A 21,163-nucleotide genomic window follows, 5' to 3' on the forward strand; every position below is an offset into this window, starting at 1 on the left:
TGACCACAGTTACTGCCTACGTGATATATATATATATATCAATCTGCCTCTTCTTTTTGACAAATTTTCAGTTAATCTCCCCAATACTGAAGTGAAAAATCACCTGAAAATATACACATTATATTATATATATATTTTTTAAAAAAAGCACAAAATAATAACCAAGAACCAAGAAATATATATATATATATATATATATTTTTTTTTTTTTTTTTTTTTTTTTTTTTTTTTTTTTTTTTTTTTTTGAAAAGTAGTAATATTAATAGTATAAAATAAATGCCTTGAAGAAACAGGCGCCCTTTTTTTCTTTTTCTTTCTTTTTCTTTTTCTTTTTCCTTCTTCCTTTTTCCTCTTAAGCTAACTAAGCTAAAAGGTATACATATAGTTAATAAAAATGAAAAAGGAGAATGTTTTTTTTGAAAAAAAAAGAAAGAATGAAAGAAAAAAACGGCCAAATATCTATCTAACTAGCTCATAGTGCGGTACCAGCCAAATCAGTCGTCCATTTTTCCTATCTTTTGTCACCCCCATACCTCCATGCCCCAAACCTGGCCAAACCGCAAATAAAGGGCAAAAAAGGAGCCGGGGGTTGGGATATCAAGTAAACAGCTTATTTCTTTTAAGGCAACAATAGGGCAATGGTAGAAACGGCCAAAAAAGGAAAAACATTTTTTTAAGAAAACTTTCTCATCTGAGAGAGAAGGGGGCAAGAAGTGGAGATGGGGAGAGCGAATTCAGAGAGCTAGCTTTTGTTTGGGGAATATCGTACGCATAGACAACAGGGATGTAATAAGGAGGAGAATCGGAAATTATGTTGAGATGCAATGGGGCGATGAGGTGTGGGTTGTGTTAAATGTTGAATTTGTAGCGTTTTGAGAAGGGTAGGGGGCAAGAGGGAGGGGGGGAAGAGTGAATATTTTGTATTTTCCACTTTTTGCTTTCCTATCTCGTTCTTCCCCATTCATTCACACCTGTCCATCCCCATGTCACAAGCACGAAGGAAACCGAAGAAGCGGGGAAAAGAAAGAATCGTATCTCAAAAATACCAAGATCATTAAAAACAAGGGGGGGCAAAAATCGTTTCTCATCTCATTGTATGTATGTATATATGTCTGTGGAATGGCTGTTTCTGATATTTGTCCATTGTCCGTAGTGCTTCGTAGCACATGCAAATGGAATAGTGTAACGTGGCATAATATCAGGGGCGAGTGTAGCAGGTAGTAAGTAAAAAATTCGACAATGCGGAATGAATTACACAGATTGGGCGGGGACGGAGGGTCATATCATATCGGTCGTGAGTGTTTCTTTTTTGGGTCAAAAACGAACGAGCGAAACCAAACAAGCAGGCATCATCTATACATTATGTGTGTTTTTATTTTATTTTTTTTTCTGTTTCCCTCATGAATTTTCGTTTTCAGTATTGTAATATGCAAGAAGCAACACGAGGCAAACAAATCAAACAAACACCCACGGCGCAGAGTGCAGAATGCAGGATGCAGAACCCCGGATTGCAACAAGTTAAATAAGGGTGTAGGGAACGGGGTTCCAAGGACCTCAGGGTAGATGAAGATCAGTAGATGTCATAACATATCATGATATGCGCAGCACCACGAAGCATGCGAGAAAAAGACTCAAAAAACGCAACCAGGCAAGCACGCAAGCAAGGCAAACAAAATAGGCAATAAATTCATTTTTATTTTCGTTGTCGTTATTCTCGTTCCCATTGAGAAAGCAAAGTGGATGGGTTGGCGGGGATCCGGACGCGGGGACAAGGACGGAATCAGTGGGCCTCGCTCATAGACAGGAATGAAGCAGCGCTGGCGCATAAACAGCGTTTGTTTGCGCATAAACCGTCATGCAACGGAGCTCCAATATGCCAAGGAGGGCTAGCACGTCGTTCAAAAGACGTAAACGGGACACCACCGGGCGGAGCGGATGATGTGGTTTTCAAAACCAAAAATAACCCGATTCCTTAATCAAGGACTTCCCCCCTCGTCCGGCCCATCAAACCCAAACCCAGCCATATCCATACTGTGCAACGATCCCGGACCCCTCCCCATATCCAAGTCCGACGACGCATAATCATTCCCAGCACTCCCAAACCCTGCCGGCCTCTCATGCGGTCCGAAGAACGGTCTATGCTCGTCATCCCTCTCGCGCCCATCAACGGGCAACTTCCCGCCACCGCCTGCATCGCTATTGCCGCAATCGCCATCAACCCACGGCCCGACGCTGCGCTGCCAGAAGCGCTGGTTCGCCTGTTGGTCGCCGAAGAGGTCGTGGTCATGCAGCTGGAGATGGCGTGGGAGGATGGAGGATTCGTGCTCGATGTGGAGGGAGAAATCGTGTGGGGATTGGTAACGGAGTGGGGGCCGGCCAAAGGTCGAGCAACCGGAGGCAGAAGCGGGGGAGTCAGCAGTGGCGGGGAGGGGCATGGTCATGGACATGTGCATGTCGAATACGGAGAGGTGGTTGTGGTTTTGCGCGTGGTTGTGGAGGCCGTGGAGGTGGTGGTGAGGATCGTCGAGAGTCATGGCATCTAGAGACGACGGGACAGGGAATGACGACGTCGAGGATAATGAAGATGGTTGTTGTCCGAATCTGGAAACGCCAACACCCAGGACCCCAACATGATGATTATTGTGGTTACCGGGGCCAGTGTCAAGCGCCAAATGCTCCTCCACAGTCGGTACTTGCATGCGTATCTTCCTTCTTGGAACCGTAACATCCACCCCACAAGCCTCAATGACCTTTTCCTTATCCTCCCGGGAAAGACCGTCAAAATACTGAATAGCCAATGACGGTTTCGGCTCTGCAAAGACCTCACCAATTAGATTATACTCCCGCCGAGGATAGTATGAAAACCCAAACCCAGGCGCATATGGCGATTGGTACACGTAGCCGACTGGTGCCGTTGCATGTCGAGATAAGCATACTTCCCTTCAAACTTGGGCCGCGGACCGCAGGGTTCATTAACAGGTACCTCCTGCAGGGCTTTTTCTTCCGGGGGCTTTTTTTCAGCTACCGTTGTCCCCTTTGGGGTGAGATTCATAAGAGCAAACCGCAGCATCCGTAGCAGGTGATCTACTTCATCTGCCTTCATGTTTAACGGTTGCAACGGCGCGCAGTCAGCGTCGTTATTATTAGTGTTATTATTATTAATATTTTGATTGCTGCCTTTGGGCTTAACCATAGATTCCGACATTGCCGTCTTGAGCTTTTCCATTCCATTCTTGGGAAGTACCGAACCAGCCTGTCCCAGAAGCGTCTGGACGACAAAGTCGGAATTGACAATGGTATATCCAGCGCGAAGGTTGGCGTGATCTGTAATCGAAGCCACAAGACGTCTGGCCATGGTGAACTGGGATGTGATGTCACCAGCCCATACTGACATTTTATGGTTATTATTATGAGGTTCCGGCGGTTGTAACTTTTCAATTGGCAGTTGAGAGTTGGTTGGGTGTGAAGTGGGCGACTGGGATATGAATTGCGAAGATTTAACTGGTTGAGACTTGATTAAATTATGGGCAATATTGGCGGTAGTATTGGTGGTGGTGGAAGCAGTAGCAGCAGCAGCAGCAGTAGTAGTGGTAGTAGCAACAGTAGGCGATTTTACGGGTTGTGGTTTGGCCGTTGCGGTTTGTGTGGGTTGCGAAACTGAAACAGACGTTACTGTGGGGCGTTGTGGTGCGGTTGGGTGCCTTGTAAATGGGCTGGAGGGGTAATTGCGGGCATACGAGGGGTGGTGATGAGTTGTCGCGACGGGAGCATTGAGCGATTTTACACTCTCCAAAAAATTTGACCGGGGATTGTGCGACAACTTATCGGGGTTTTCGGTGTACTGTGCACGACACTCCGTCGACGACTTCCCTAGATAATACCATATTTGCTCGGGCTTTGATAGATCAACTTTTGTACTAGATGAATTGAACGGAGGCTTCGCGGAAATAAACTCGCCCCATTGATAGACAAACCGCGCATCACCAAATGGAGTACCGGGAGACGGGAGGGACGAAGTCAAATCTTTCTTGGCGTCTGGTTTTCGCGCAAGGTGGGATGGCAGGGGTTTAATTCCGGCTGGGAGCGGGGGGAACGAAGATTTTTTCACTATGAGCAAAAATCTATACGGCAATTCCATCACATCACTAATAAATAAACAATGAATGTTAGCAGCAAGCACCAAGAACCTATCGTCTGTCGTGATCATCATCTTCTTCAAATAAGGAGCAGAAAAATATTTCCAAACATACCCTCTCGGCAAAACCTTGACAAGCACGGACCTCTCCACTGGTCGATTTTCAAGCACAACAGCCCCGTTAATTTCCTTATCAGCCTGAAACTGCACCAACTCCCCCGCCTGAATATTCCTCGCCACCTGGGTCAACTTCGGGTCCAAATCCAGCGTCTCTCCTTGCATATACGCATACTTCTTCGGTCGATGATACTTGCATTTTAAATCAACCCCGGGCACGGAATATTCAAGGCCGTCATCAGCCATCACTGCAACCGCTCCATACTCCACTTGTACACCAGCAAGCAGAGCGCAGGTGGGGTGGTAGGCTCTGGTACATTTTCCGTGCATGCACTGGAAGCATGCGCCGTTGATTTCGCGACAGAACAAACATTTCAAACCCAGGCGGGCCTTGGGAACTTTATCGACGTCACAGACAACCTCAGTGCCAGAATCGTCCCTGAGGATTGTCGTCTCTTCGATGTAAGTGGCACACCTCCGATGAGCATGAGATTTACCATCTTCCGTCGCCAGAAGTTCCTCGTAATCCATGCTGTTCGGACAGAGCACGCAGCGGATCTTCTTCGGACCAGTCACATGCAATTTAGCCCGCTTAGCTTTCGATTCCTGGGCCTCCCGTTTCCGTTTCCTGACTCGAGTCCCAGACTTTTCAGGAACGCTACGAGGGGGCGTAAGTAGATCCGACACCCCGTCCATATCCATCTCATCCTGATCGCTCCCCATTTCGTCATAGTATTCTGGTGTTGATTCACCCCGCAGTTTTCGTTCGATTTCACCGATATCGATCCAGACACTATCAGCTTCGCAGTGGCACTTCTTCGCGACCCGAGCATAGTCCAGCCAGCTTTCGGTCGCAAAGTTCACAGATTCAGCGCAGTTGTAGCCCAGATTGAATCCCGAATGGTACCCATAAGGATAAGTTATGACAAACTCGCCCTCATAGTGGACCATCTTGTTCACGGAGATGCCAAATTGCGACTTGAGAAGAGATGGCGAGATCAGGTAAGTCTTATGGCGAAGGAACTGGTCGCAGTTCTTTGCATCCGATGGCCAGACACCTGCATCATTAGTTTTGCCTTAATTAGCAAGAGTAATTTTGTAGCGAAGGGAGATGCAGGAGCTGCATATAAACCAATCCGCAAAAAGACAAAAAAATAAGATATCAAGGCAGGGTTGGAAGCTCACTCTTCATAGCCGCTTCGAACTTTCCCATATCCTCCTGGGATATACTGTACCACTGCTTTGGGGCGCCAAAGTGGATATAGTTTATACTATACAGATCCACATCCTCCAGGTGCCAGGCGAAGGTGGCCTTCCACATGCCCAGATATAGATAAGCAGTGTTGACTCCAGGAACCTTCTGACCAAGCACATCAAGAAGATTGGGTAATTTGGCCACGTTCCACGACGTTACGCTATCGTCGAATAGGGATCCAGGCATATCCGCACCGTACATGGGATTGTTGTACATTAAGGATTTCCAATAGGCGGTTTCCAGTTCCTCACATCGCTCAGGGGTGAATTCCTCTGTACCAGAAAGACGGTAGTCAAAATCTTGAAAGGCTTCTTCATCGACGTAATCGGCTGCATCGCCGCGGTTGTATTTTCTCCTGGCAGAGACAGATTTGGGCTGTCTTCCTTTCGGTTTGGGAGCGGGCAGCGACTCCCCATCACTGAGTATTTCTGTTCTGGTTTCTACGGGTTTCGATTCCGGAGAGACAGGGGTGGGTGGGCTTTCCGGCTTTGATTTATCCACATGGTTCTCTGAAGACTCCTCCATAGGTTTATCCACTTCCACACGCTTAGGTTTGGGACCAGGTTTCCGTCGTTGTGAGTTGGATCTCGACTGTGCTTTGTTCGTAGCGCCGCGGTTCACCTTTTCCTGGTTTCGCCGTCGCTCGCCCCGCCGGGCTGGGGGTTGGTGACTGCTCTCCTCGCAGAGCGATTTCCATTGTGGTAAATTATAAGAGCGCTGTTTTTCGATATTCGCCTGTGTGAATGTGCCATGTGACCCGTGGAATTCCTGCATGATTGGATTTTTCACCCGGATGGTCTTGACAGATTCTTCGAGGGAGGGAAGGGCATCGGTCCTATTAAGATTGAAATTAGCATACAGTTACAGTCTCACGAACATATCTCGAAATGAGACAGTAGGGCGAAGGATTCGAAAACTCAGGTGTAAACGGGTAATTGGCGGGATCGAGACGGAGTCGGAGCGGGAAAGAGCCAATTGGTGACAGCAGCGGAAAGCTACGTTCAAGCAAGGTGCGGACACGTGCAGTGGCCCGTAACCAATCACCCGATTTGCAGAGAAGCTCCCGTTGGATACTTCCGACCTTTAATAAAGAATAGGAAAGACGCAAGGTGAAGTAGAAGGAGATGAGATAAAAATGGAACAAGAATACAGGAGAATGAAAAGCGGAACTCACCATTCCTTTGGCGGTATGATTTTGATGACTCCAGACTTCATGCCGTAGCTATCGACCTTCTGAACAAAAGCAGAGAAATCGCGGAATTGGTCCATTGTCTATATATCATCCGTCAGAAACAAAGGTGTCAGCCTTCACGTATATTATAACACTGGCGATTCGTTTTATCATCCGACGATAATGTAGTTCGAGGGCAAATAATGGCAACGTAAATCGAACGGATGGTACAGATATTATTTATCTAGCCAAGCTAGCCACCCTTGCCTATCGCTATGTATATAAAAATATGAGAAGATGGGGAAAGCAAGCACTAACAGGTTTAAAAACCGGAATCTTCCCACCGCCATAATAATGATCGGGATGAATCTCATCTGCCGCAGTTGTCGTCGTCGTCGTCGACTCGGGCACCGTGGCGGTATTCGAATTGGCACCGGTATTTAAATTGGAATTGCAATTGGAATTGGAATCGAGTTCCATGTCTGAGAGTTCGGACGTCGACGATGAAGCGGAGGAGGGGGAGGTATTATTATGATCAACGGACGAGGAGGAGGAGATCTTTTCGCCATCTGCGCTGGCAGGCGGGGTCATGGAGGCAGTGGTGGTGGCGATATTATTGCTGTTATTATTTTTTTTGTTGTTCTCGCCGGGATTGTCGAGGACCGGGTGGGGAGACATGGCGATGATAGCCTCAGCGGAAAGTTCCGCCGGCATGGTTTATCAACTGTCCTCTTTTTTCGATCGATTATGTTCCCCAAGGTTTCGTTACTTTTCGGGTATTTAGAGGAGGATTGTTGTTATTTTTTACCTTGTTATTTTTTCACCCCAGCGGGGCCCCCTTGAGAAGGAGGGGAAGGGGTGAGAGATGGGTAAAGGGGAGGGGGGAGGGGGGAATTGGGGACGCTAGAGAATAGAGTCGAGTCAAGGGGAATGTAGGGGATAGGGGGGAAGAAGATGGGGGAGGAGAGGAGAGAAAAGGAGAGGAAAGGGGGCAAGGCAGAGAGGGGAGTGTGAAGGAGGAATGGGATATATCAGTTGTAGCAGTTGGCGTCGTTGTCGTGAAGGAGGGGAACGAGCGGAGAGAGCGATAGGCTGTAGTTGTCTTTGCAGCCAGAGCGAACTCGACTGGATGTTTATTGTACCGCAGCAAGAAGAGCAGCGCAGGCGGTGGTTGCAGACAGACAGACAGACACAGGCAGCGACACCCACACTAGCCCCAACCCGGGATAGCGGTGGACTACCCGGGGCGTGGACGGCGGTAAAAGCCTGCAGAACCCAGGGTGTTGGGGGGGAAAGGACGAAGAGGAGGAAGCAGCAGCTGATCAGGATAATAGGGGAGAGGAAAGAAACAGAGTGGTAGAGTAACAGATGCCTCTCTGCCGGCCACAAGATGATGGATTGCAAGTGTGTATCTATCCCCAGGCCAAAGGCTGACGTTGATTGATGTTGACCTGACCTTGAACTAACTCACTCAACTTAACCAGAACTCAAGAGACAAGGCTCGAACCGCCCCCGGGCCGGCAGAAAACTCTCCCTAGTCCCTGCCCGCCGCCCGGATTATCCTTGATCCGCGGACTGCGTGGCGGACCGGATTATCTGTTGATGCGTCTTCGATGACGTAACACTCCTGTACACACCGGAATCCCTGCTAAATCGAACATCCGACAGCCTGCAATGGTAAGATATATAACTGTTAGCTCAGTTCCTCCTCATATCTATCCTAAAAAAGCTAGTATATAAAATAAATAAAAAATAAAATAAAAAAGTACCAGAAAATAAGAAAATAAGAAAAAAAAAAAAAAAAAACCAACCATCCTCTCACCCCCACCCTCCCCCGACGTCATTCCACATATCACTTGCCGCAGGAAAAAGCCTCCATCCAGTCTATTTCAAAATCCCTTTCCCCGCCCCGAATAATGCAAGTCAAAACGCCCCAATGCTCAATCCAATGCTCAACACCCAATACCGTCCCTTCAAACAGAAAACTGTGCTTCCCTTTCCCAATTCCCAGAGAACTAAGATGCATGTCGGAACGAACGAACCTGTTTCGAACAGCGCCCCCCAGCTGAATAATAAATAAACTAAAGAACTCGCTGGGGAAAAAATTGAATCTATCTGCAGAATAACCTAAGGCGTGATCGGTCTAGATTGAAGAGTAGTGATGTGTATATGCTGTTATCCCCTCGTATGCCAGGAAGCAGAAAAGTTGACCTCGCTAAGTGCCCCACCCGACCTCGTTTTGTCTCGCAGATTGTTGGCCGTTACGGCCGTTGCGGCTATTGGCTGTGGCGATCTCCCTAGATCACATGACCAACCACTATATTAAGCTCTTTGTAGATAGATCTATCAATACAACCTTCAACTATTCTACAGATTATAGCCTGAATAGCACATTTTCCTTTTTAAGAAACATTGCATCAATATTTTGACAAGAGTAGTTCACCTTTTTCAGAAAGACTCTTACTTTTTACTAGAGCTATTTTATTTTCTCTAAATCTGCTGATCAGCAGTGAAGCGGGCCAATTCCTGCTGAAAGCTCCGATTCTCGGTCGCCGATTCTCAGTTGAGGAACCCACGGAGTTCCTATTCTTCCGCCTCAAAGCTCTATCTCATATGTGTATAAATATTCACTCTGATCACTGATTCTCACACTTTCTCTTTTATTTTTCTTCTCTAATATTTTTCACTTTTATTATATAAGATCTATATCTTAATGCTAATCTATTCAGTGTAGACTTCTTATACTTGAAAAATGTTAATTGTCTTCTTATTAGAAATGATTACTTATTGAAAAGATATTTAAATATGTAATAACATGTAATAATAAAGAAATAAATAATCAGTTAAGTGAACACTGAGTCTTTAAATAGAAGCTTACTTATCAGTCACTCTGACTCTGTAACAAGATCTCACAAAGAGAATGTTAGTGAAAGACTGTAAAAATAAGTACTTATAAGCAATTATTCAGATATTTACAGCTTGATATAATTGAACTGATTATATAACTGTGTCTGAGATCAGAATCAGAATATTTAATAGTCTTATTATCAATTTAACTAATCTTATTACATAGTTTTAAGATTATATAGTAGTTTTATACTGTCTCAGTAAGACTTACTATCTACTCTTATTACATTTTTCAAATAAGATTATAATTTTCACCTCTCAATTTAAATTATTTTTATTGTTTTAAATGTAGTAGACTGTGTCTGATTAATTATATAGACTATTCTTGTAACATTCACTCTTGCTACTTTCTGAGACTTTTATCTCTTTCTTTCTGAGACTTCTGTCTCTTTCTAAGACTTCTGTCTCTTTCTTTCTGAGACTTTCATCTCTTTCTGAGACTTTCATCTCTTTCTTCTGTATAGCTTTCATCTCTTTCTTTCTAAGACTTTCATCTCTTTCTTTCTGAGGCTTCTGCTTCTTTCTTCTGTAAAAGTCAATCACAATAAACAAATAAGTATATATATATATATATATAGAGATGTCCGCCCATCTTCATCTTGAAGAATAAGACAAGATTTATCTTTTTACATGTATAATATATGATCAGTATACACTACAGATGATATATACTATAATTTGATAGCATGTCTCATTAAGAATAAGATTCTCAGTTCTCTTAGATTCTACTCTGTCTTTAAAAGATATAACACTGATGATTGATCTGAATTACAGATAACAAAGTTTAGTTAACTGATAATTAATCTGGTTAGTTTCTCTACATTCTTTCTATCTTTAAGAAGATACAATACTGATGATTGATCTGAGTTGTAGATAACAAAGTTCAGTTAACTAATAATCAGTCTGATTAACTACTCTATCTTTTTTCATCACTGTAGCTGATAATCAGTTCAGTTATAATAGACTTACTCTATACACATCTATTACACACTGCAATGAAGCAGAATGAATATCTCACTAGAAGCAGCTCTCATTAGCTGCTCTACTCTACTGAGCTGAATGAGTCTGCTGAGAAGTGAGCTTTCTGTGAATCTGCTCAGAGATCTGACACTGAGCATGTCTACTTGTAGATGATAGTGAAGAAATACACTGTTATAATCATAAAGATCTGACAGAATACAAATGAATAATATAATAGTATCAAGAATTAAGTCATATTATATAATCATATTAAGACAGAGAATATTCTTATGAAAGTGTTTATCAGATATTATAATAATGTTAAGATGATTCTTAACTCAGTTTCTATCACAGAATGAAAGAATATTATTAATTCTTGACTACAGACTTTTCATACAGAGACTATAAAGTATATAAAAGAAAGAGAATCAATAGCTTCAAGCTATGTTAAGTTTAATAATCAGAGTTATGTCTCTCTCAATGAAGCTGCTGTATTAGATACAATTGAGAAGTTGAAGTAACTGAAGTCTCAGCTGACTCAGTGAGAAAGTGAGCTGAATGAGTGTGAATACTGACTCAATCAGTAGCAGAATCAGCTGAATAAGTGTATCACTCTTATTAATGAGTGTGTTAACAAGCTTCAGAACAATCTTCAGTATTTAATAGATAAAAGAAGCTGACTGACAGAGATATGAAGCAACTTCTGTATAAAGAAAGTAGTACTCACTGCTCAGAGATAAGAGCAGCAGCATGAAAATTAACAGCAGTAGAAACAACTGATTCAAGTTGAAAATAATAATCTTCTCACTGAATTCTCTCAGCAACTGAATATCTTATTTAATAAAGGCTTTAAACCATTCTCTAGAGCCCTGCAGACACTCACAATCTCAAGAGAGCTGTGTGATACTGAGTGAGATATATTCAGAGACAGAACTCATCACTCAAACATGATAAGAAATAGATTCAATTTTGTATGAGAGACAGATATTCTGTGCTTCATCTATGATATAGAAGAGAATTGAGTCTGCAGAGAGCAAGTACTTATAGTACTCTTAAAGAGAGAGACCTGTCTCATCTGTAATTATAATAACTTTCTGCTAGATAATAGATTCTGTTCATTCTCATAGCAGATTGATGATATAGTTTACTACACTGAAGATGATAAATGAGAACATCTGACATGACTGAGAGCAGGTGATATTATACTGTTTAATTCAGTAGAAGCAGATGTAATGACATTTATCAGTTATCTAGAGTTTATCATTATATAGAAGAGAGAAGATGCAGTACTTCAGATCTTTTCATTATATTTAAAGAAACAGATATTAGAATGACACAACAGTCTATCTATAGAAATGAGAAAGAATATAAGCACTTCTCTTCTCATCATAATCAGTGAGCTAAGACAAGAATTTCAGCTATCTGAGAAGAAAGTCTGAATAAAAGCTCAAGAACTGCATTTCTTCTTTAAGAAGTCAGATGAGCTGCTATTAACACTGTATATCTCATAAAAGATTAACTTACTATAAGTCATCTCAATCTTCAACTCTATAATAATGAAGAGACTTCTATAAGAAGAGTTGAAGTTAAATCTATCTCTAATTACACTTCTTATTCTCACTGAGTGTCTGAATAACTTCTGAAGAAGAATTAGAGATAATGAGTCAGTTATCTAATATACTTGAACTGATCAAAGAACTCAATTCACTGAATATATATAAGACTTCAGATAAATTAATTAAAATAATAATCATCACTCTTATCAGACTCTCTTAATTAGATTATATATGAAAACTATCAAGTTATCTGTATCTGCTGTGAACTCTGCAGTGACTTCTTCTGTGAGCACTCTCACAGTGAGCAGACTGCTGATTAGACATGCAGAGAACAAATCACCAGCACTCACAGCAGAGTGCTATGTGTGTGAGAGCTCTTATTACATCAACTGCTGCCTTAGAAAAGAGAATCTAGTAAATCAAGTTGAATAAAAGAGTAATAGAGAAGAGAATGATAATCTATTATAATTAGATCTCAGTCTAGATTCTGATAGTAAGTTAAAAAAATAGATAATAAGTTAGACACTGAGAGATCTGTCTTATTCACAGACACTCTCTCAGATAATTATCTGAGTATGTTTAATACTGATATATACACTATCACAGTGTGTGATGTTCTTATAAGTGATTGAGAATATATTAGCAGACTGCAGTACTTACTCTACATCTTTCTTATTATTCTTATTAATACTCTCTGAGACAATCTCTCAGTTTGTATTGATACAGATGCGGATATATTGCTTATTAATGCAGTGATAGTAAGCTTATTCTTTCTCTGATGTCAGTCAGCTACTCTGTTATATAATCAATGTGTGCACATTCAAGAAGTTGATTCAGATACAAATGAATTGAACCTATTCATATTAACAGCTCTCACTCTAAAGACAGATAATGAGACTCTTTTTCATCTGAAGAGTGAATTTCATCTGATGCAATATCTCAGATGCAATATAATTATAGTAAATAATATATTATCATCAGTGAGAGTCATCATCAATGTTCATAATAAGTGTATTATATTTCATGAAAAATATACTATAAATGTCAAGATTATCAGAAACACTATTCATGCAGATAGAAATTCTTCTCTGTTATAAAAGTAAAAAAGAATCATCATCTATACTGTGAACATCAATGTTGTTAATAATAATTTAATTGAGAAGTTATCTCTGTTTTCTATCTCACATGCAGAATTATTTCTATTGATAGATATAGAAGATTATGATAATTCTCTTCAGATTCTTACAGCAGACACTCTTATTAAGTGAGTCAAAGCACAGATATCAGATCACTGAGTAGTGAGTGATTATAAGATAATTCAGAAGATCATTGATCAACATCACAAACTTTTTAGTCTCAATCTGAGATTATTTTCAGACAATGTGAAGATACTGCTACAGTTCATTAATAAAGATAATTTTTTCAGACTGAAGTAGTAATCATACTCTCTCTTATAGAGGAATTGAGAAGCAGCTGATCAAATCTTAAACTCACTTATTTAAAATAAGAGAATTGAGAGAGTTTCTCTTGAGACTAAGAATTCTATTACTTTCTCTGTGTTTGTGATCTAGTATAAAAAGAAACTGTGTGTGATTGTGAACTTATAGAAGATCAATCTATGATTACTTTCAAATGTATATTCTTTATTAATATAGCAGAATATTCTGCAGTTGTTGAGCAGTTTCATAGTGTTCTTATCAATGAATATCTATCAGAGCTTCTTTCAACAGCTTATAGAAGATTCTGATCACTTTAAAACTATCTTCATCACACTGCACTGAGGGCTTAAACACTTTACAGTTACTATAATGAGATTGATAATCTTATCTGAATTCTTTCAGCAATGTATAGAAGAGATACTGATATAATTCTTGTAACAATTTGTCTTGATCTATGTTGATAACATCATCATCTTCTCACATTCACTAAATGATCATCTTCATTACATGCAGATAGTATTCACTGCTCTCAAGATATCTGAAGTGATGATATTCTTATTCAAATATCATTTCATCTATCTCTCTATGTGTTTACTGAGCCATCATATTGACTGACTGAAAATATTCACTTAGAAGAAGAAGATAGCTGCTATCATGAACCTGATCTTCTCTATAACTCTCAGAGAGCTGAAGAGAGTTATCAGCCTCTTCAACTACTACTATGACTTTATGAACTTCTACACAGATAAGATAGAAGCACTGAAAACACTCAAAATCAGAATGCTGTATAACAGCCTCTGAACAGGTCAGAAAAGAGCATTATACACAGCAAGAATCAAATTGATTGAGTTTGAAGCATTCTCACAATTTCAAGTCCTACTTACAGAGGCTCAACTCTTCTTCAATACTGTTAAACAGGCCTTAATGAATACTCTCACAAGAGCATACTCTGACTTCAAGCAACTATTCATCATGTACATGAATTCTAGTAAATAGCATGAGATAGAGATCATGCTGCATCAGATGAGTGCTGATGAGATTGAGAGACTCATTCTATTTCTATTGTGATGATTGAACTCAGCAGAGAGATGATATTGAGCAATTGAATTAGAGTGCTTAAGATTGATGTGAGCTCTGAAAAAGCTTTCTTAATACCTTGACAGTGAATTCATTATTGTGACTGATCACATTACACTCATATTCATTCTTCAGTCATCTGCCACAGGTCATCAAAGCAATTAATTAGTAAATTAAGCTCTGATTCTTAGCATGTATATTCTGTGCATAAAAATCTGCTATCACAAAGACACTTTATATCATAATGTTAATACTCTCTCTTAATTACACACTCTCATAGATAATTCTGAAGAGATTCTGTAAGATAATTAAGAAAAGATACATCAAGCACTCACTCAGTAAGTCAATGAAATCAAGAATGAGTTCATTACTGCTGTATTTAACATAGACATCACTCTCTCAAATAATATCAAAGATCAATTGTGTAAGAATCTATTAGCTGATTCAATCTTGAGAAAGATCTATTATAAAGTGATGTAAGAGAGAAAATATCATTTATTCACACTTTAAGACAGTCTTCTATTCTTTGTTAATGATCATCTCTGTATTATACAGACCTTAATAGAAGACCTTATCTGCATGTGTTATAATACTACTGAACACTCAGATCTTCATTGAATAGAAGATATTATACACTGATTCTTCTTCTTATCTCACACTTATAAACAGATTCTCAATCACATCTTATATTATCTCAATTATTAACTGTCTAAGTCACTCAATCACTTTCAGTGAGAGAAATCACATCTCATCTCATCTCTGAAAGAATCATTTGAGATTCTATCAATTAATTTTATTACAGAATTACTGATAAGTAACAGCTGCAACATAATACTGACAGTCACAGACAAATTCTTGAAAGTCATCATTCTGATCATCAGATAAGAGAAATGAGATACTCTGTAATAAGTGAAAGAGTTCTATAGAGAAGTAGTCTGCTACTGACAGCTCTCACTGATCATTATCTCAGATAGAGATCTCAAATTCACATCATAATTTTGAAAGAGTATTCTTCAATAGATGAGAATTAAGAGCTGAATAATAATCATCTACAATTCTCATTTAAATGATCAGAGTGAGTGAATCAATCTCACTATTGAAATCACCTTGCAAGTGCTTCTCATAGACAAGTACAAATCATCTTGAAGAACTCTACTTAATCAGGTGAAAAGAGCTCTGAACTCAGTAGCTGCTCACTCAGCAGTAGTCTTCTTATTTGAATTACTCACAGAAGTCAAGCTGAGATGACTGCTGCTGAGAAATAAAGAAGTCTCAGCAGATGTAGCTGAATTTATCACAGTTTATAACACTGTACAGCAGAACACTCTAGATTTATACACTCTTATAAAGATTAAAATGACAGAATTCTTCAATCACTCTCACACTCAATCAGTTATCAAGATAAGTAACTTTGTCTTTCTTAATCTGGCCTGCAAGAATGAAAAAGAATATACTGTTTAAGAATCTTCAAAGATCTTATCTCTGCAGACTGATCTGTTTAAGATTGTTATAAAAGTCTTCAATATTGTCTTTTATCTACTACTTTTCTTCAAGTAGTACATGCACTCTGTTATTTCTATTATTTATTTGGAAAAAATGCTTCTACATTCTGCAGATCTTGAACATTCATTCTCAGAGTTAGTTATTATAGCTAATCAGTCTTAATTTGAAATCAAAAAGATCATCAGTAAATGTACAGAGAGAAGAAAAACATATCTTCAGATTAAGTGAAGAGAATATGAAGATCTGATCTAAGAATCTCTCAATATGATTGTGAAGAATACTTCAGATCTTGTCAAAGTCTTCATAATCAAGAGACCTCACAGGTGATCACATCAAGCCTAAGAGAGACAGATAAGAAAGAGAATATCATGAGTAAAAGTAACAAGAAAAAAAAGAGAAAGAAGAAAAGAAAAGAAAATTCATTATCACTATTTTTAATTACTGACTGCAGAAGAAAAAGAAAAAAGAAGAAAACAGGACAAAGAAAAGTAAAATCAGAGATCTTTCATCTATTACATTCATCTTAAGTCTTTTATCAATTATTCTTAAGCTCATGTTGCAGCTTTGTCTTCTGTTTAGTAAGACATGCATTTCAGAATGTAACATTCACTGACAGATTATCATTCATGAGATCACTGAAGCATGTCTCACTAGACAGCTTGAAGAAACAATTGTCATTGATGATGTCATTTACAGCTAAGATTATATTAGTAAATTCTCTGATCTTGTCTAACTTCTTCTGAGCAGCCTGCATGATATTCAGATTATATTTATCAAGATTAGATGACTGCTTCAACATCTTCAGATTCTGTGTCATACAGTCAATAGTTCAATCTCTGAAAGATAAAATTGATGACTATCACTCACTGCTTATCTTGATATTCTTAATCACTCTGACAGAAGTTGAACTAGTATCTTTCTCACTAATTCAGACATGCTTGATAGGTTTCAGAGCAATCAAATTCAAGATCTTTCATTTCAACAGAGTGAGTGTCTTCTCAGCAGAGATAAAGATCAAATCATTTTCATCTGCATTACTATCTTTGATAGTGTCATCTCTGTCTGCACTCACAGTCTTCTCAAATCTCAGTATACTTCTCTCAAACAGCAGATTGTCAGCATTTTTTCCAAACCTGTACCAGCTATGACAATTTAAAGAATAACAGGCACTCTTGTTATCTCACTGATAGTTGATATAAGTATTATGTCTCTGCTAAGTCTGGTTATTATCTGAAGAAGTAATCATACACTCTTCAAATCATCTGTGATCTGCTGTATAAGACTGATAAGATATGAAGATTACTTCTCTGTGAGTTTGAAGAATAACAATATTCTAATTAGCTGAATCTTTGAGATTGACTGTTCTCAGAGTAATCAAGTCATCATTTATCATCTGTCACTGCAACTTTCATTGTGTGAGTATTCATTTCAGCTGCTTGATTAACTGCTGACTGAGCAGGATAAAAAATTCACAGTTTATAAATGACATTTTCTCACTGTATTCTGCAAGTCTTTTGATGATTGACACAGTATTCACAAGTTCTTTTACAGTTGAATTCTGCATTATTGATACACTCAGCTGAGCTGGCTTTTCATTCTTTTGAAAGTGTAGATCAGTTTTGTCATCATGATACAGACAGTGTATATAAGTCACATCTCACAGCTAAGATATCTGATCATCTTTAATAACTCTCTTTCACTTCATTCTTCTCAGCACATTATTCTCTAACATACTACATTGCTTTTAACTATCTCTTCATCACTATTTATCTGCTTCAGTCAGCTTCAGTTTCTTTTCATCTTTCTTCTCATGAATGTCTTTCATCACTGACTTCACTTTCACTTCTATCTGAGCTATTAACTTCATCTTATCTTCAGTTGCTGTCTTCACATCTGTATCTCTGTCAGAGAACTCACATATATTTGAAGATTATAACTTCTTCAGCTCAGTGAATGATGTGATAAACTTTCATTTAAATCTCTCTACAGTCATATCTGAATCTTTTAAGCTTTCATTCTCAGATTTCTTCACTGATTCATTCACAGCTTTCTGGCCATGTAATCTAGCTGACTGATGACAAGATATAATCATCTTTTCCTCATCACTTCTTGAATCTATCTTAGATATTAAAGAATGAGATCTCAACTCTTCAATTTCATTTGTCTTCTCTGTAGTCTTAAGAAGAGCATTACACTCTTTCTGACTCAATGACTGAAATAATCTTTTTAACACTCTTCTTATGTCACTTCTATCAAGGTGATTAATCTGATCAATCACTTCTTTTACATCTGATATTCTGAATATCTTTCTTAAACTCATTGCTGCAAGTTCTCTGAATTTTGATGAAAATTTTTTATAATAATGAGAATAATGATGAAAAGATAATAAGAAAGAGAAAAGAAAAATAAGAAGAGAGAGATAACTGATCACATTATATACTTACAGATTATTCACTTATATCACTCTCAGTCTTTCAACAGAAGATCTGTCTCTTTATCATTCTCAATTTTCTTATTCTCTTTCACTTATGTTCACTCTGCATTTTACAGTTCTTTATCTTTTATCTATTTATTCATTCTTATGACTTCTATCATCTTGTTATCTCAGACTCTTTATCTTTGTTTCATTATTATCTCATTATATCTGTATAATATCTGTGAAAGACAAAGATTCTCTATAATATCTATCATCTTGTTGTCTCAGACTCTTTATCACTGTGTCATTATCATCTCATTGTTTTAATCTCTTTCTTTACTCATCTCTTACATAAGAAGGATATTAACCCGCATCTGAAAAATGCCTAACTTATTTCTTATTAGGTTTAGCTTTTTTTTCATCATCTCATTTTCAGATGTTTATCTCTTTTCAGACAGAGAGACTGTGATATTCACTCTTACTACTTTCTAAGACTTCTGTCTCTTTCTTTCTGAGGCTTCTACTTCTTTCTGAAGCTTTTATCTCTTTCTTTCTGAGGCTTCTGCCTCTTTCTAAGGCTTCTGTCTCTTTCTTCTGTATGACTTTCATCTCTTTCTTTCTAAGGCTTTCATCTCTTTCTTTCTGAGGCTTTCACTCCTTTCTTCTGTAAAAGTCAATCACAATAAACAAACAAGCATGTATATATATATATATAGAGGTGTCCGCTCATCTCCATCTTGAAGAATAAGACAAGATTTACCTTTTTACATGTACAATACGTGATCAGCATACACTACAGATAATGTATACTGCAATTCTGTTACACTTTATAGATTTCTATCACTTCATTCTTAATTACTGATTCTCAGCTGCTATAAATACATGTATATTCTTTCACTCTGAAGCTTTACCACGTACATTATCACATACATATATAAATATTCACTTCAATTATATTCTTCTGAATGCATATACTCTGATTCTTAGTTATTCTCAATCACTGATTCTCAGCTGCTATAAATACATGTATATTCTTTCACTCTAAAGCTTCACTGTGTACATCATTACATACATGTATAAATATTCACTTTAATTGCTGATTCTCATACTTTCTCTTTCTTTTCCTTCTTTAACATTTTTCTCTTTGCTATATAAGATCTATATATTATATCAATCTATTCAGTATAGGTCTCTTACACTAGAAAAACATTTATTATCTTCTTATTAGAAATAATTATTCATGTATCATCTTCTCATTAGAAATAATTATTCATTGAGAGATATTCAAACACATAACAATATATAAGAAAGAGAAACAATCAGTTAAAGCAGATACTGAGTTCTTAGATAGAAGCTTACTTATCAGTCACTCTGACTCTGTAATAAGATTTTATAAGAGAATATCAGTAAAAGATATAAGAGTTTTGACACTCAAATATATAAGATATTTATATAATTACACTTCTTCAGATTTTACAGATATTATATATTCAACAAATAACATGTCTAATAATAATATAAGAGAACTCTCAAATATAAGTATAGAAGTAATATTATAGTTAGACTGACTGTCAGAATCATGAATTTCACGTTTAATCTCATTTGATCTGATCTCATACATTTCTTGGCGTGAATCCCGCTGGGACTAGCTATTAAAAAAACATGTAAAGTGACTATATATCAGATCTTAAAATGAAACCATGACTTGAAAAAAATGAGAAAGTAATCTCATTTAATCTCATTTAGTCACATTCTTGATATAAAGTTACTATTTTTAGACATTTTAAGGTTTTTTTTAGACTATTTTTAATTTTTTAAAAAGTAACACTTTTTGGTAATGCTTAAATGAGATTTAAAGTCATTTAAAGCAATAAAAATAATTTAAATTGAGAAGTGAAAATCATAATCTTATTTGAAAAATGTGATAAGAGTAGACAGTAAGTCTCACTGAGACAGTATGAGATTACTATTTAATGTTAAAACTGTGTAATGAGATCAGTTGAATTGATAATGAGACTATCAAAAAATCTAGTCCTGGTTTCAGACACGGTTACATAGTCAGTCTAATTATAGTAACTCTGAGTAATATTGAAATTATAATAGTAATAGATAGCTAATATACATGCAACTTAACAACTTCAATATAAAGAGATTTAATAATTAACTTAATAAAGAACTTATGTAATTTCAATATCTACAGAATTAAATACAAAAGTACTGAAAGAATACTTAAATACTTCTATATATTTCAATACTTCTGATCTCACTCTCTACTCATTATAAAGAATGAAAATGCTTATGAAACTGAGTGTAGATGAAGATATCATCACTTTATTAACTAATTAAGATTAATAATTCAATGAATAATTGAAGAATTATGTGAAACAGAAGTTTTATTCATGAATAAAAGTATATGAATCAGTATTACAAATATCTGATAATATCATGAAATATCTTGATATTCTGTTTCAAGACACTGCTATGTAACAGAAGATATTAGATTAATTACAGAGTACTTAACAGAGAAACACTTCTCTTATAACATTCATCTCTGACTTTAACATTAAAATATTAGAAGCAGATAATCAATTTTAAGAGAATTGAATAAAGATTAGTATACTTAAGAA

The 21,163-nt window shown here is 37.7% G+C and overlaps 1 protein-coding gene across 1 annotated transcript; it reads right to left on the reverse strand.

Annotated features, from left to right (window-relative positions):
- Positions 1–91: 91 nt before the first annotated feature.
- BDCG_08258 (jumonji family transcription factor) lies at positions 92–9,113 on the reverse strand. Its single transcript, XM_045424034.1, has 6 exons — positions 8,490–9,113; positions 6,997–8,347; positions 6,682–6,779; positions 5,438–6,342; positions 4,251–5,310; positions 92–4,145 (listed from the first exon to the last, which is right to left on the reverse strand). The coding sequence occupies exons 2-6, from the start codon at positions 7,390–7,392 to the stop codon at positions 2,831–2,833; spliced, it is 3,774 nt and encodes a 1,257-aa protein (XP_045272844.1). The 5' UTR covers positions 7,393–8,347; positions 8,490–9,113; the 3' UTR covers positions 92–2,830.
- Between the last annotated feature and the right edge of the window lie 12,050 nt (positions 9,114–21,163).

This window comes from Blastomyces dermatitidis (assembly GCF_000003525.1).
Source record: "Blastomyces dermatitidis ER-3 genomic scaffold supercont1.10, whole genome shotgun sequence".
NCBI classification, from domain to species: Eukaryota; Fungi; Ascomycota; class Eurotiomycetes; order Onygenales; family Ajellomycetaceae; genus Blastomyces; species Blastomyces dermatitidis.

Coding starts and splice junctions, on each gene's coding strand:
- BDCG_08258 (XM_045424034.1), bottom strand. CDS start 7,392: ATGCCGGCGGAACTTTCCGCTGAGGCTATCATCGCCATGTCTCCCCAC. Junction 6,780..6,996: donor AGATTCCGGTTTTTAAACCT/GTTAGTGCTTGC, acceptor GATGATATATAG/ACAATGGACCAATTCCGCGA. Junction 6,343..6,681: donor ATCATACCGCCAAAGGAATG/GTGAGTTCCGCT, acceptor CAATCTTAATAG/GACCGATGCCCTTCCCTCCC.